We start from the raw sequence: 13,513 nt of genomic DNA on the forward strand, positions 1-13,513 counted from the left end.
TTAGCTGAAACATAAAAAAGTACCGTTGTTTATGCTCCAGTAGACAATGGTCCGTCTCTCCAGATGCATGCATGTAATAGTGGCTTGTCTTGGAAGCTTCAGACAGAGATATAAAACTCTACAACAGGCTATTTTGCAATAGCCTGCCCCCAGGGGAAATTTCTTCCTAACTGCAAGCAGTTAGTAGCTGGCTTGGAGTGCTTATATCCGTATATATATTAATCCCAGCTAATGTAACTACAGATGTTCTCATTCATAGGCCTATCTAATCCTGTTGGGTCTTTGCCATGGTGTCTCGTAGCCTGAGTTCTACAAGTTAATTACGTGCAGTGCAAAGAAGCATTTCCTTTTATCATTGAGAAAGGTTGCCTTTTAAATTCATTGAATGTCCCTTTGTTCCTGTATTTTAAGGACCAGTGAAGAGGAGCACCTGTCTGACCTTCTCTACACAGTGCATTACTTGGCACCCCTCCATCGTCTCTTGGCAAGGCTCTTCTAATCTTTTCCATCACCCTCAGATGGGTGCCTCCCTGTGCCTTTCACTGTGGTTTCCCAGCTGAGAACGTGCTATTGATTTCTATAGTGTCATGATATTATATTCAGTGTTACTCTCTACCCCTTTCATAATACAGCCTACTATCTTATTTGCTCTTCTGAGCTCCATTGCGATCTGCCAGATGTTTCATTGACTCCTAGATCTTTTTCTGGAGTGGTTACAATTAACTGAGACCCTTCAGTGTGTATGAACCATTCTGCTCACTCCTTCCAGTTATGCATCCTTCTGTGCATTGGCTTTTATCTGTTACTCCATCACCCATTAAGCAAACGTGGGCTGGTCTCATAGAAGACCTGCATTGTCTTCTCGAGTCTTGACTAGCCAAAATGAAGTTGGTTGTCTAAAAATGCTGTTACCTGCTTGCTTTCCAGGTCACTGATGTCCTATAAGAGAAACTAGCTTTTGTGGACAGAGGCAAATGAATTGCTACTCTCATTCCCCATTAAAAGCTAATCATTTGCTCCTATTTCTCGGTTTTTGCTCGAAGACTTTCTGAAAAAGTTACTGCATCATTGAAGTTGCTTGCCTTCTACCTGCTGCTATGTGAACTGATAGATTAAAGGCGTGTAATTTTCTTGCATCAAACCCATTCTTGTTTGCTCCACTCCCAACCTACTTACCTGAGCATTGCATCCTCCTTTGTGGAATGACCCTTTTGAGCGAGGTTCATACCTTGCTCAATGTATGGTTACAGAAGCAAAGTCAGGTGTTATCCCTCTTGTTATCTCTAACAATGTCTCAGGCACTCTCTTTCTGCAATTCGTGGTGAACACTCAGCTCTGCTGCTTCATGGTCTGTGCTTCGCCTGGTGCTGGGGACTGCAGATATTCTGCATCGTGGTTGGTTATGGATAAACACTTGAATCTGTGGAAAGTTTGGGCATGAAAACATGTGCAAAAGGTCCATGACATACTGTCAGTGAGGATGCCAAAAAGGTGTTTGCACTAATCACATCCTCTTTGTGATTATAGTGTATTCTTTCCTCAATTTGGGGTTACAACCCAAAGGAATTTGAATCATGCTAGAAAAACTAGGATTAACCACCAGCAGCTCAGCTACTCCATGGCTGGGGAACGAGAAGAGCCTGTAATTGCTGGCTGCAAGTGTTTGCACTGGCCAAGGAACTGTAAATTGCCTTTAATTGCTTCTAATTGCTGGCACTGGTTCAGTTCCTCTGGGATAGGGACCACAAGTATGTGTGTACATCTGCAGACACTCTTGGGCCAGTTCCTACCTCCCCACTCTAGAAGAGTTGAGTTGCTGCTGATTCGAAGGGTTTTCTGGAAGACAGAAAAGCCAAAATGGGGTCACATGTTTCCGGATGTTGCAGTCATCCTAGACATTCAGGATCACGAGCATTTTTGGTAGTGTGACTCCATGCTGCTACCAAAWGTTTGGGGCTGGTTACAAGAAGCACGTTCTTAAACCCACAGAGGATTTACCCTATATCATCTCAGAGGGAGCCCTCCACTGTCAGATGGAGGCCGCTTCCACAGAGCACTGACACGGCCCTGAGATCATGGACAGGTGATTTCCAGCTCTGCCACTCGCTTGCTCTGCAGCCCTGGGCATGTCACRCGTGGCCACAGGGACACTGTTAACACCCTCGCTACAAAGCTCTCACAGGCGTCCGGCTCCTGGTGGGGAGAGAGCAGACAACCTCAGACAGCCACGGCTGTGAAAATAGCCACGGCAGCTTTGGAAAAGCTGTGCTGAGGCATTACCTCATGAGGGAAGGAAGCAGCATTTCTAATTATTTATGTGGTATCCAAAAGAGAGCTCAGTGCTCTGCAGACCCGCGCCTGTCCTCCAAGAGCCTGATTCTGCAAATCTTACTCATTGCAAAGGCTTTTTTTTGTTGTTTTTTTTTTCTTTTTTTCCCCCCTCTCTCATCAACATGGTCCCACAGAAATCAGTGGAATCCATTCGCCTGGGTGAGGATTACTCACAGGATGGGGGTTTGCAGGCGATGCCTGCAAGCAGCACACGCGGCCCCAGAGGGGAACAGCGTGTAACATGAGGCATGTTCCTCTCCGCTCCTCCTGCCCTTTGCCTCTTCTTGTGTAACCCTTCCCTGCTTTGCTCGAGTTCACTTTAACTCCTGCCTTTCTGCTCCCTGTCCCATCTGCTGATCTCTCCTCTTTAACTCTTTTCCTTCCTGCTCTTTTTAGCCTTTTTCCAACTTTTTCTCACTGTGCTTTGATATCCTCTCTCGCAGCAGTTTTTAAGCCATCTCTTGTGACCACAGTTTGAAGCGTTTCCTACCTAAAAGCACTTTGCCTTCCTCTCTGTGCTCATCACAAACCACCCTGATTTAATCAGAAAGGAGCTGTTAAAACGTTTCCAGTGAAAACTGAAAATTTGCCTGGAAAATCAGGTTTTCTACTACATCCAAGTTTTCAAGCAGCTGAGGCATAGGTGGGAGAATAAGACTTTTAATCAGAAAGCCCAGATCAGAAGTGTTAGGGGARGAGAAGAGCAGCAAAAGCTCCCCTTCCACCTCACCACCTCCAATATGAAAAATGATCGTTTTTTGGCAAGGCTCCATTTCTTTACATGTAGCTCTGCTRGAGCCTGAGGGCCAGGAAATTTGCTCCTGCTCTCACCTCTCTCCCATCTCACCTTCCTGCTGGGCCACCCTCCGGACATGACACCCTGGTCGTGGAGAAGGGGATGAGTATTCACATCATCCTAGTGCAGGAGGATTTTCCTGCACACTTCAAAACCTGTGCTGCTGGACCAACCTAGGAGGTGTTGCTGAGAAACCCACAGCAGACAGAGTGGGTTGAACTGGGAGACACTGGGGGAGTGAGCAGGAGCAGACTGGTGACAATGAGTGGGATAGAGGGATGGCTTTGTGTTGGCACATCAGGATTGTAACTAGTAATAACTACCGGAATTTGCCAGGGCTTCTGGACTTTGACGTTATTGCCATCACCTGGARGTTGTGGTTGCTTTCCATGCAGTGCAGCCAGAGCTCACAGCTGGAGTTGCAGGATGGGAAAATAAGGGCTGTGACAGGGCCAGGGCTTGGAAAAGGATATTCTGGATAGGTATCAGGATGAGCTGTGCACTGTGGCAATGCGTGGTGCTGGGATGGCCTCCTGAGGCCACATCTGCACCCAGTGGCACCTGGTGGTTCCYGAGGACAGTTTGACTGCACTCTCATGGCTACGAGTCTCTTCATTTGCAAATTTTTTCCCACTACCTGCCGTTCAGGATGGTTGAAAACATCAGTTTTCAGTTGAGTCACACACCTTCCTGGGGAGAAGGAAAAGCCTTGCACAGCAGGTGCTGGCAGGGGCAAGCCCAAGCTTGCAGCTAGCAAGGTAATGAGGCCTGGCATGGCRTCCCAAATCATCAAGCAGGGATGCCTAGAGGGACATATTCGTGTCCCAGTAAGAAATTCTCTCCTCTTCCCTCTCTCCAGACCATCATTCTGCCCTCTGCCTCCTGGGCCCCTTGCTCAATGGTGGAGCTTCAAAGAGATGTGTTCCCAGCTGCCTGGGGCATTTTGATGGGTGRTGGTACACAGTCCTGGTCCAGCTGACCAGGTAAATATCAAAAGATGGGGAGCAACATCTGATCTTCAGTACCAGACACRAAAGAACTGCTAGATTTGAGATGCTGTTCCCAAATTGGACAGATGCAACATGTCTCAGGCCCAGAGCAAGCATCTCAGGAGCGTGCAAGCCTTCAGCATCAGCCCTCATTGGACCAACATGCTCCCACGGGGGGATATTGGGGTATCTGAAAGCCATGCCTAGCAGCTGAAGCCTCTGGAGGCCCTCAGACAGGTCTCCTGCCTGCAGACTAGCCCCTTTCCAGGCCCATTTGGTTTTCAACAATGAAGGAGGACAGATTTGCCCCCAAATCCTCTTTTTGGCAGCCAGCATCCATGAGGGATTTGGGGAGAGAGGGATCAGTACTCCCCAGGCAGGGTTTTGGCTGGCTYCGTCCTGAGGACGCTGTAGAAGAAAAGGAAAGCTTTCTTGCCTTTCCCTGCCACAGCTCAGCAGGGGCAGACCACAGTCTGGCACAGAGCTCACAGATCTTAGAAATCAGGGCTGTTAACAAATGTGCAAGGCCATAATCCTTTTGGAGCAGTGATGATAACAGGCCCCGATGCTGCTTTTTTTTTTCTTTTTTTTTTTTTTTTTTTTAATTTTAACAAACAGCTGTGCCGGTAAGTCCCACTGTGGGAAATGAGATGGTGAATGATTTCAAGTGCAGTATTTACATCCTCTGCCAAACCCTTCACATCTGCCCAGCTCTGCAGTCAAGCCTCCATCCATCTGGCCGGGAACAGCAGGTCCTCCAGGCTGCGTGCAACCCACAAGGGCATTTCCTTCCTGCGCCCGCACCACCAGCTGCCAGGGATGCTGCTCAGCAGGGAAAGGGCTCGAGCAACAGCACTGAAAAGAGGTTTTTCATATCGGACGTGAAATGAATTCAGAACGTCCCTGAAAGCAATTGCTTCCTGCCTGAGATCTCTTGCGCTGAAACAGTCCTTGATTCTGCACTTCTTCCTTATGCCTCTGACACCACTCCAGGGAGTTTGTGGAGGGGCTGCAGCCGGCCGGGAGTGGGGGCAGCTGGCACTGCAACTCACCRAGTCTGCCGTGTTGCCGCCTTGTCTGCTGCCCTCGCTCCTAAAGTTCTGCAGCCTCTTTCCTAGATCAACTGCAGTTGGGCCACCCTCTATCACCTTTCCACCCAAGTGATGGCTGTTGAAACCCACTCTGCCAAATACCGCCTTTGTTTCAGGTGAGCATGACTGCTGGTGGAGGACATGTTCGTGGAGAAGGTGAACCCAGAGCTGCTGGAGCAGCTGCCTCGCACTCATCGGCAGCCTGGCACAGCTTGTTCTCCCTGCTGCAAKCTGCTGCCACTGCCGCTGCACCAYTGGGTTTTGCTCTTGTCTCCCGCACTGACCCTCTTGTTGTGTGTTCCCCCTGCAGAATGCGATTGCCACCCCGTGGGCGCCGCGGGCCAAACCTGTAACCAAACCACRGGCCAGTGTCCCTGTAAAGACGGTGTGACGGGCATCACGTGCAATCGATGTGCCAAAGGCTACCAGCAAAGCCGATCGCCCATTGCCCCCTGCATAAGTACGTGGACCAYTTTTTCCATGTCTGTAGTATAGTGGAACTAACCTTTAACATAACCCGCAAGAGCAACACACATGCTCAGCTGCTGCCCTGCTGGGCTGAGCAACTACTAACCCTGGGATGCGTATGTGCCAGTGACTAGTGCACAGGGGAAGGAGCTGGCTGGAAATCCCAGCTGGCCCTGCACCAGCAAAAATGGGCACATACACATCCAAAATACAACCCTGGCTTCCATGTGGTTCATTTGCCATGTTGGGTGGGTTGTGTGAGTGCATCTAYAGCCAAATTTGCTGACAATTCTCAAGAAATCTCTGATTTCACTTTGCAGACCCCAGAGGTGCCTGGTTGTGATACCATATCAAGTCTAGATCCGTGCCTGGTTCTGGTACCGTATCAAGTCTAGATCCTGCAGCAAATCAGTACAAGTAGATTTTCTTTCCAAAATCAGGCTGTGCTGCAATGGCACAGAGCTCACATCCGAGAAGCTGCTGGTTTGATTGAGCTGCAGCCACAATAACGCAGCCAATAGCACCTAGGCTGCTAGTTGGCATCTTACACTCACACAGTCCAACCAGAAGCAAGGGCTGTTTTATTGCTTGATTCCTTAATTTCACTTTTTAGTTTGCCTTCTCAGGATCGCTTTTGCCATCTACTCTTAAAACAACAGCAATAAGCACCAGGCGCAGCTCCCAAAGTCTCTCCACCGCTGCATTTTCCTCTGCAAAATTCCACATCCGCATTTGACCCCTTTCAAACCCACTCAGGCTCCGACTGCAGCCTGTCCTGCTGAGCATTYGATAACAAAAGCAAAACACGCTTTTACTGAGCACTGCTCTTTGTGCCTGCTGCTCTTGCTGTTGTTGGCTCATTCAGGGGCTCAAACACATCACTCTAGACTTCACCTGCCTCACCGAAAAGATGCATCAAAATTACAGTGCACAAGGCAGGCTGGGCTGCAAGGGCTGCTCACCACCAAAGCTACATCGCTGTTGTTAAGAGGGGGRAAAAGGCCCAGCAGGAAAAGAAAGGTGAATGTTGAAAGAATCAAGTCTTTGCCAGAAACCCATGATCTCTTCCAGCACTGTCCACCCCCAGTGTCTGCCTCGCAGGGTGGCCACTGCCAAATTGTGGGGTAGATAGCCTTTCTCCACCTTCTCTTACTGAAGCAAACATACATTCCACGGTGGTTTTTGGTCACTTGAGATTCATTCTTCCCCATGTCGCAATGGGACGGCAAGAGCTCAAAACAGATGCTTGTTTCCCCAAGATGCTACAGTCATGGCTCCGGTATGCTTTGCAGCAAGTATGCACAAAGGTTTATCATTAATCATTCCCCCAGGGCCATGGTAAATCAGAGGGTAAATTGTTCCTTGCATCACCTCTCTTGGGATTCATTGCACTAAATAAAGACAGACAGAGGATTTCAACATGATCAAACCAGGCGTTCGGAGTGGGGCTGTGCTCATGCCAGCTGCCAAATCAGCGGGCTCAAGGCTGCATGCTGGCGTGAGAGTCTGGCAGCGCTGCCCTGCACAGGGGGGAGGTCGGGATCCCACTGCTTGCCCGGCACCCACATGAGATGCTGCTGCCCCACAGCTCTCGGCTCTTGCATCCCTGCTCCCACGGGATTTTTTTCCCTGATTTTAGGTTCAATTCGTTTTCACTATAAAATAGCTTTTTTCCAGAGGCCAAAATTTTTGATAGAAATGTGCTCCAAAGAACTTTAATGCTTTAGCCTGCCTATAAAGTCACTGCACATTTCTTGGGATTTTGATGCTGACTATAYGAGGCCAATGCAGTTAAAATAAGTATATGGGCCACTCCTGATTTTCTCAAGAAAGGGGAAAAGAAAAAGAGCACATTTTCATCCTTGAAAAATATCAGTCAGCATATCCTATGGAGGTGTGTGTGTAGTTCACACACACACACACATATATGTATTTTATACGTGCATAGCAGAGGACACTTTCTTTCCAGCCATATCCACAMTGCTATCACATCTGGGACTGGGAGAGTGCTGATACAACACACAGAGCATGAGTCCATCCACCTTCTCAGGAAGAGCACAGTTATTCTCTGATTTACCACTGCTTATATTTTCCCTGTCCCAGAGACTTATGGCCACATAAAAATCACCTCGCAGGGAATAAGCAAGACTGCATGTCAGGTCTGCCTGCACTGCAGCCCACACCAGCAGGCATGAACATCCATTAAGTCTCCAGCTTTGGCACGGCTGTGCTGTCTGTTCTGCTATCGCTAAATTACAGACCAGGCATCTCACAAGGGCTTGCTACCTAGCTTGAATTGCACGAGCGTAAGCAATGCAAAAAGCCATCTAATGCTAATTGGACTGCACCCATATAAGTCRCAGTCACTACAATGCAGACAGACCTAAGCACACCATGCCTCTGTGGCCAAGTGAGTTCCTGAGGGAGCCATAAGAGCACAGAGGGAGGCAGACACTGACCGCCAGCTGCTCAAGTTCTCTCGTGGCTAAATTTCACTTTCAAAATCAGACAAGAGATTTTGACTGGTAGGCTGTTTCCGCACCATTTCCCATGGAAATCACAGCRTTGATCCCTGAATATGCAAAAGATGTCATTAATGAGAGCTGTGTATATGCACTAGGGAAAAACAGATCATCTTGCTGAAGGGACCATATAATGTTCTCCATCTGCAGGCCATCCTTTTGACATCAACAAGCACAGTCAGGCTTGGGCATGAAGATCCAGAGTATTACGTGGTTTCACCTCTGTATGCAAAGCCTGCCCAAAATCAAAGCCAGGGGCCATTACATTGGCAGTAGATATACTTGCATTTCCCTTAAATCTGGGAGATAACACTTCTGTCCCAGAGAATAGATGCAATTCTTTACTTGCATCCTATCTCACACAAAAGGAGTGGGATGTAGATAGCACTTCCTCAGACATGAATGGAAACACCAGCTGGAAGGGAGGCACACCTTGGGATAACACGGGGCAGTAATGTTCCCTTTTCCTGTTTCCCATTGAAGACACTTTGCAGCYGTTAGTTGTACTGCACTGTCTGGCTTGTGCATGCTCCACGCTCCTGCAAGAGCACACCATCACCGTGGTGCATAAGCTAAACTATTTGATTTAGCAATTGCAGTGGGTTGTAAACGTACACCATGGCATTTGATGGCTCTGGCACCACATCAGTTAGCTGGCTAGCTGTATCATAGCAGCTGGAGAAATCTGGAATCACCTAGCCACATTCCTATTATTTTTAGCCAAAAGCCACAGGTTTTAGTATAAAACACCATTCTCCGCACCCATTCGTGAGGCACAGTTCTCCAGCATGTGTATGTCTGGTATAGAAGTTTGTGCACTTTTCTGAGGTTCTTGTAAGAGTGCAATCACATCTTGATTGTAGACATGGTTGGGAAGAGCAAAGGTGTTGTGTGCATAGGATCTGAAATAACACCTCCTTTTATATTTTCTTCTTTCCTGCCTGCTTTGCCCTATCCTGCACAGAGATCCCTGCCGCTCCTCCCACCACTGCAGCCAGCAGCACAGAAGAACCTGCAGGTATGTTGTCTCTTCTTTCAAAGCCTCTTCACAGTGCCTTGATGGTAAATATCTTTTGAGTGATTGTCTTTTGAGACRAAAAATACATTAAAATACACATATTCTGTTGCCTGTACTAAGTGAATACCTCTTACTTCCAAAATGTCCAAGTCTTCAAAACGAGTATGCAGCATCCAGAGAGATGAGTGCTTCTAGGAGTGAATGGGAGTGTACAAAAGACGCAGGAAGATTTTCCCAGAGGTGGATAAATCTATAAGCCCTCAGAGGTCACACAAAGTGGGACCGGCACTTGATGGGGAAGAGGTAAAGACTCTGTGTTCACAGTGCATTTCTGCTGGTACCAGGCATGCTGTTGTTTCTGGCATTGCGGTGGCCAGGCTGACTGTTGTGCAGCAACAGGAGTAATAGTTTGCTGCAGCCCAGTCTGGATGGAGAAGACATGGAGGACACCCGTTCAGCTTACAAGTCCTGATTGGTATATGAAATCATAGCATGATAAATTGTATTCAGGTATAGGAAATCAGGCATGAGTTGATAGAACGTGTCATACACCTTCTGGATCAAGGACACTGGTTGATTATCAAACTAATGGTTTTCTTCTCAGGCACAAGTGCTCTAAAAGGGTAAGAGAACAGTTCAGCTATGTTTTTCTTGGGGGACAAGGACTGGAGAACCAAAGATTCCTGAACAGAGAACAAACAAACCAAGTGTAGCTCATAAGATTGCAGGCCTGCAGACACTGGGCAGCTCAGACTGATGGGCAGGTAGACACAAATATGGCTTGGGTGAGAAGGGCTCGGAGGAGCCCATTCTCCTGGGGTCATGGTCCTACTGAACTGCAGCTCCACAAAGATTGAGGTGAGCCGCACAGGGCAGAGACACTTCAAGTGCAGGAGAAATGGATTCTTCACCCTGGGTATCCCTTTCCTTATCTCTCAAGACCATTCTGGCTTGGAAATGCACATAAGCCTTACTCTTTTTTTCTGTCTAAATYCATGGATTTCTAGTGCTAAGCAATCTCCTAGATGCTGACATGGCTTTAGGTGTTGTAGGCAATATGTGTCTCATGGCTAGCTTTGCATGTCCTCAGAGGATGTGACACAGTTTTGCTTAGTGACCTAGATTGTGACCAATGTAAACAGTAATATCTCAAAGCCAGTGACCGTAAGAGTAAGGAAAAGCATCTTAGCTTGGTGCAGGAGGTCCAAGGACCTACAGTAGCATTTCAGGGGCAGCAGCTTAAGGATAGCTGTGTAGCCCAGACAGACTTGGATCACCAGCTTTATGCAAACTGCAGTATGGAGGACTATTCTGAGAAAGCTTTARTATGTCAGGGTATATGTGTCATCCTGGTTTTCCCTCCTTTTCTGCTAGCACTGGAAATGACTTGTGTAAAGCTGACATAGTGCCCAGGGTGTCTCTTTGAGAACCCCAACTCTACCACTGCAGTTGGACCACTTCTCCACCTTCCTCTCTTTCTGATTTACACCCCCAAAGGGGCCAATACCTGTCCTGTCCATGTTACAGAGGTCTATACACAATTCCCTCAAGGTCTAACAAGTCTAAACAGGCAATGACAATACAAGCCAGAAGGCCTGGGGAAACCAGGCACAGTAACTTATCCTGTCCAGCTACTCACAGATTCCTGTGGTATTTGAACAGTGCCATGTCTGCAAAGGACACAGGGAGTAAAGGTTGTTTACTTCTGTCTCACCAGTGTGGKAGGGTTCATAAATTAAGGATTTTATACTAAAAGCAATGAACGTCACCTTGAATTGGACTCTGAGTCAAGCACTTGCACTCATGGTAGGGCTTTCAATACAAACTGTGTGCTTTGCTTTGTGCTTAGGAACTCTTCCCAGGACAGGAAACCTGGGAAGCAAAGGGGCAAGGCCTTTAGTCTCCTGTGTCATGGGAAGGTAAAGCCCAGAGTTTTCTGTAGGACTGCTTTAAATGTCAAGTTCTCTCTCATGTAGACACAATAGGAACAACTCTGTATTTTGTAGGTTAGTAGGAGCAAGAAATATCTTGCAGCGCAGGATTTGTGCCTGTTATTTAGTGTGTGGTTCTTGACGTGTCTTCAGTGACCTGAAGCACAAGAAGAAACTCAGAGACTCACTCCAACAATTTGGTCCTAGCCAGTATACCTCCGGCTGGGATTTTGCTGATCACAGGATCCTGCATCTAGTAGTGGATCATAGAGTAAATGTTCTGTCTTATGGCCTGGGAACACTGAGAGTTTATATTCCACACCAGGATCTGTCTGCTCCTCATCCCCAGGCTTCTCAATCCAAACTGTTCCCAATATATTGCAGGGATGGCAGAGCAGACCTCCTATACCAGAACAGCAGTGGGTCTATCATGGGTTCTGCCAACAAATGCAGAGGTTTGGCAGCCATGGCTTCTCATGGCCACTTCTGCTAGGACTTTAACTCTTGAGAGCAAACCCCATGTGTGTGGAGCTACTAGGTAACCCTTGAGCAGTCTTGGGGTCTCCTCACACCGCAGCTGGTTCCCAAGAGCAGAACCAGCACAGACATTCAGAACGGGGAACTCTTAGACAGAACTTCATTTTACATAGATACATATTACACAATGATGTACGTTGGTATAATAGATGTTCCAGTCATCCAAAGAGTCCCATTCTTCTACTTGCAAGGGGAAAGGCAAGGTGAAAAAGACAGGTCATCAGGAGTGTGTCAGGGATGCTGGCTTTTCCAAGTCATCTTTGGGTGTCTSTGGTTCTTGGTGAAGTCCTTTTTCCATAGAGTCCTCCTTACTCCAGGAGGAAAGGGCCAGGGACCGTGGTATATCCCACTCAGTGCAGTTGCCCAGGCCATTCACTAAGGTAGTGCCTGGCTTGAGTCATCACCTCTCCTGGTTGGTCAGGCTTGTGGGGCACGAAGTGCATTTGCGAGCGAGTGAACAACTGCTTCTCTGTCCTGTCATTGCTGTCTGAAGGATCCCTCCGGTTAGCTTTGCATGCAGCTTGCCACACTAAGCTGCCTGCCAGCTGCTTGGAGCTGGTGTCACGAGGTKATACTTGAGCAATCTCCTTGCATTTGAACTGGCCACAGAGAGCCTCTGATGTCTTTTTGCTCCTGTTGAGAGCTCATTTCTTCTGGATATATTCTTATTCATGAATCCAAAAGAGCCTTTCTGAGGAGATTCTCTATTATTTATTCACAGTCTCTCTTCCTGCCAGCCCCCATGTCCTCTCACATCTTCCCAGAGCACGTCTACGAGCAGGGTCTGAATGCAGGCAGAGGGTTTGGAGGAAGCGGTATTCATCCACATATATCAGCCAACATCCCGACTTGAAAGAAAATTGTTGTGGAAGCTCCAGCCCTGCCTCCGCCACAATTCATGGGGCGAGGAGTGGTTTGCGGGTGACACACATCTTCCAGCCTGTGTCCTGCTTTTGGTTACCAATAAAGCTGGGGAAAAACAGTTCCTTTCTGTGAACCTCTTGCACTGTCCTGGGGAAATGCCAACTAGGGTAATTGCATTCGGCCATCCTAAATTCCATGTGCCACCTCGATTGGCTACAGCGGTTGTCAGTGCCTACCCTGAGCTGATGTGCTGTGGCAGTGTGACCTGCGAGAGCACCAGGCTGGGAGTCACTGCCACAAGCTCGGTGCCAAGCGCTCCTGTGGGTGGGGTGGGAGCCAGAGCTAGGCTAATTGCCTCCACAGGACCTCAGCTAGCCAGCGAGCAGGACCTCACCATGGTGCAGAGCATTCAGGGTGAGTAAGACCAGAGCACAGAGCTAGGAGGACCCTTGAACAGGATGAGGGGGTGCACAGCCTATTTTGGGCACTAAACATGGACATTTTAGTGAAGAGCTGCACAGTTGGAGGAAAGAGCTAGGTCCTCCAGAAAGGGATTCACCACACGCAGCAAGTAGGTTGCGGTTACAAATTGTCTCCAAAGTGCTGATAACCTGCCTTTTTGTAAACACTCTGGTAGTCTGAGGGATGGAGCAGGGTAGAGGGACTGGAATGGTTCAGTGCATCTCTTCAGCAGCCTCTAGCAACCTACATACTGTACCATGGTCCTCCTCACAGTACCTCCATCCACCGTCTGCCTGGAAGGCACATGAAGAATATCAATAGGGATGGTTAGAGGGATTCAGAGGTTCATTGATCAGGTTGAGGATAGCCTAGTGCCTCTAAATTTGACCAAGGCCTTGTCTAGGTATTTGAAAYACCTACTAGCCTTGCCACAGAGCTGCCATTTCTCCCCCATGCTGCTAGCAGAGATGCAGCCTTCTTCTCCCTCAGCCCTTGGGGGTCTTT

At 48.1% G+C, this 13,513-nt stretch overlaps 1 protein-coding gene across 1 annotated transcript in view; it reads left to right on the top strand.

The window, feature by feature from the left end:
• NTN1 (netrin 1) overlaps positions 1-13,513 on the top strand; it is a 120,637-nt gene that overhangs the window by 74,829 nt on the left and 32,295 nt on the right. The window contains exons 3-4 of the mRNA XM_085298309.1: positions 5,518-5,667; positions 9,162-9,215. Of these exons, the coding sequence (XP_085154435.1) occupies positions 5,518-5,667; positions 9,162-9,215 (204 nt within the window). The remainder of the gene's footprint in view (positions 1-5,517; positions 5,668-9,161; positions 9,216-13,513) is intronic.

This window comes from Rhea americana, unplaced genomic scaffold (assembly GCF_003343005.1).
Source record: "Rhea americana isolate MKP2758 unplaced genomic scaffold, rheAme1 scaffold_138, whole genome shotgun sequence".
In the NCBI taxonomy this organism is placed as follows: Eukaryota; Metazoa; Chordata; class Aves; order Rheiformes; family Rheidae; genus Rhea; species Rhea americana.